This window comes from Myotis davidii, unplaced genomic scaffold (genome assembly GCF_000327345.1).
Source record: "Myotis davidii unplaced genomic scaffold, ASM32734v1 scaffold217, whole genome shotgun sequence".
Classification (NCBI taxonomy): domain Eukaryota; kingdom Metazoa; phylum Chordata; class Mammalia; order Chiroptera; family Vespertilionidae; genus Myotis; species Myotis davidii.
Window position 1 is genome coordinate 7,768,863 of NW_006290034.1, and position 3,441 is coordinate 7,772,303.

At 45.7% G+C, this 3,441-nt stretch overlaps 1 protein-coding gene across 2 annotated transcripts in view; it reads right to left on the reverse strand.

Annotated features, from left to right (window-relative positions):
* Positions 1-6: 6 nt before the first annotated feature.
* PHTF1 (putative homeodomain transcription factor 1) overlaps positions 7-3,441 on the reverse strand; it is a 25,100-nt gene continuing 21,665 nt past the window's right edge. For both annotated transcript variants that reach the window (XM_015563453.1, XM_006763024.2), the window contains 4 exons: positions 2,606-2,761; positions 1,406-1,501; positions 827-952; positions 7-95 (listed from right to left, as the gene is read on the reverse strand). In XM_015563453.1, coding sequence (XP_015418939.1) covers positions 75-95; positions 827-952; positions 1,406-1,501; positions 2,606-2,761 — 399 coding nt within the window. In that variant the 3' untranslated portion in view covers positions 7-74. The remainder of the gene's footprint in view (positions 96-826; positions 953-1,405; positions 1,502-2,605; positions 2,762-3,441) is intronic.

Genomic DNA, 3,441 nt, shown 5'->3' on the forward strand with positions numbered 1-3,441 from the left:
GCTTCTCCGTCATCTCTTTCCTTAGGGGGCACGTGTCGCCAGCAAGCGGAGCGAGTCCAGGCGCCTGGCTCAGCTTAGGACTTAATTTTCCACAGCTAAGAAAGGAAAGTCACCGAAAGAGTTGGTGTTAGGACAAACAGGTGGGGGTTAGAACACTTACGTGGCTGAGAACCAAGGACCCTTTAAAAGAAAACTGGCCGTGGCAGCCACAGAAAGCGTCCAGGATGGAGAAGGCACCTGCGGTTCTGGTTCTGGGTGTCACTCACTCTGACCGGACGTGGCCTTCGACCAGAGAGACCCCCGCTCAGCCCAGGCTATGAATCTGACATGAGATTCAAACTCCATATTGTGTGCAATCCCAGAGCACAGGATGCTGTGCTCCTGTGAAAGGAGAAAACCTAAGCTGGGAAGCCCGTGGGCCACCCGTCAACATGGCTACTTCTTTACTTCAAGAGTTATTTTGCCCTAGCCGGTTTGCTCAGTGGTTAGAGCATTTGGACTTGGACCAAAGGGTCATGGGTTCAATTCCCCGTTAAGAGCACAAACCCGGTCCCCTGCCGAGGTCAGGGCACATGTTGTTGGCAACCAATTGATGTGTTTCACATCGATGTTTCTCTCTCTCTCCACCCTCCCTTCCACTCCCCCTAAACAAATAAATGAAAAAATATCCTTGGGTGAGGATTAAAAAAAAAAAGAAGTTACTTCCATGCCAGACACACACACACACACACACACACACACACACACACACACAGTGAAGAACAAAGGTAATTATTACATATAGTTTTTAAGACCAAGGCGGATGCTACGGAGTGGCAGTCCTTACTCGAATGTTAAATCCTAGAAGATCACTTATAACGCCCGAGACCGCAGACAGGATGACGACGCGTGTGATGTTGAAGATTAAGGGATTCATCGTCAGGCCATAGAGGCGGAAGGGGGTGTCCAGCTCCTACAAAAGCACAAAGAGCCGAGGTGAGACACGTGGCTACTCAGCGTCGGTGACTCGGGGCTGATGTTAAGTCTCAGGTGAGGGCGACTGCTTACGGCCGTCTCCCCTCGACCTTCAGTAGCTGTAATAGGAGGTGCCGGGGGCCGAAGGGGAGAACAGGGGGGACATCTGCAATGCCCACCCTTTCCCATTCGCTAAGTCTGTTAGGGTGGGTCCCAGCAGCAGGTCATTGGTTACTTTTTTAAACGTAATGTAAGAGATGTGACGGACATCCACAGTCGCCAGCACCCCGTAGCGACGGGAACTTTTTCCTGTACAGCCATTAGCGTGAACTATCGAGCTGGCATTTGAGTCTCTTCGGCCCGGCGTCGGCCTGTTCCCGGGGTCGTCTCCGAGAAGTAAAGCGATGGCTTCATTTAACTGGGAGTGAAAGTGTCACAGGGCCCTACTCACCTTCAACAACTTGGTGGACAGTTTTAATACGTTGTTTACTAGAGTGAGCTGTTCCTTCTTGGTTGGCTTTTTTTCCATCTTAAGATATAAATTAATCTAAGGGAAGGAACAGAGATTTCGGTAAATGTCATAGAAAAAATACAAATACCGCATTACATCTGGCAGATTGTAAGGGTCATATTCCCAAGTAAAATAAGTTTTGAAATTCCAGCAGCTATGTCTACGAAGCACATATGTCATGGACCCTAGCTCCCATCCCTGATCAGACATGTTTGGCAAAGAGAAACTATTTAGTAAAGAAAAAAATGCGAAAGCAATTTAAATACCAATACAATGAAAACTTTCATTATTTTTTCCCTTGTAGGACAAATTCTTCATTATAATTCTAAGGCAAAAATAAATAAAAACAAAGAACTAATGATACCAAATACTTTCATTTAAAACTTATGGATAAGCATAAAATTATTTTACACGTTACATACTACTCTGTATTTATAAGAATCACTTCTCAATCGCAATAGCTACTCACATACTAAAGAGCAAGTATTTTCCAAACACTGAATGTATCCCATGGCTGATACAGAAGAAATTCAAGAAGTTTATTAAACACTAGAGGCCCGATGCACGAAATTTATGCACTCAGCAGCGGGGAGGGGGAAGGGGGAGTGTCCCTCAGCCTGGCCTGTGCCCTCTTGCAGTCCAGGACCCCTCGGGGGATGTCCAATTGACGGCTCAGGCCCACCTGAGCGGCACTCCCCTGTGGGAGCGCACTGACCATCAGGGGGCATCTCCTGTGTTGAGTGTCTGCCCCCTGGTGGTCAGTGTGTGTCATAGCGACCGGTCGTGCCACTGTTCGGTCGATTTGCACATTACCCTTTTATTATATAGGATACTTAAATGACAAATACTCCTAAAATCTAATACTTGAGGTAGAATATGAGATTAACAGTATGCTCCAGTCCCACCAATAAGAAAACCTTTATAGTATATAAAGTATTTTCAACCCATTAGGTCTTAATTCTTATAACAATTCCTGGAGCAGGTGGGGAAGATACTGTCCTCATTTTATAAGGAGACAATCACACAGGGACAAAGGTCATGTGGCTAGAACGTGACAGACTGAATGCCACCCCGAATCTTCTGCACGAATCTTACGGTGCCATCTCTAACCACTGGGCAAGCCGGCAGGGACAGCAGTACCTGTTCAGTAAGCAGTATGGAGACGTTGCTGTATTTCTTATTGGTTTCAGACCCCAGTGAGGCCAGACGCAGTAAGAAAAGCAGTAAAGCTGTTTCCCAGATCAAAAACTCCCAATTATAAGCGTCATTCAGGAAAGTTTTATGTCCTTGGAGAACCTATACGAAGGACCAAAAAAAGTAAACTTTTTCATTTGTCTTATAAAATTTATTATTGCTCCTCTATGCCAGCTACTTATAAATGTTTACAAGAGAGTAATATCTTAACACTCAGAAGAGACTTAACTCATAAAATATTCTCTAATTAGTCAATATGTGTCTCTCCATGTTTACTAGACTTCTTCTTTTGCACGAAAGACAGCAAGGGTCCGGAAGTAACAAAGGGGGAAACATAAGTAAAATAAAACCAAGGCATGCCCAGCCTCTAACCACCGTGTGCCCGCTCACGATGACATGGTGACCACTTCCAAAGCCCTAATTTGCCTGTGACTGGTAGCGCTCCCTGAAACGCATGGCCCATCCCACCAGGGTGACCAGGAAATCCCAAGGATCCGTTCTTCACTCCATTTTAGAATCTGAACAGCAGCAGCGGCAGCTACCAGTTACCAATGCCTGTTGTGTGTCAAGTTTTCTGGTAAAAGTTTTTGGTGTGTTTTTTTTCTTCAATTTTTTGTTGTTGTTGATTCCAAAGTAAAGACACTCATGCAAGCCCACGGTAAAGAGGAATTTATTGAAAAATGTACAGAGAGAGAGAAAATGCTCAGAGACCACATGCAGGCTTTTGAAGAACAAAGTCACCACAAAGCAGCCCTCTCCCCGGGGCCACTCGGGCTCCCCTC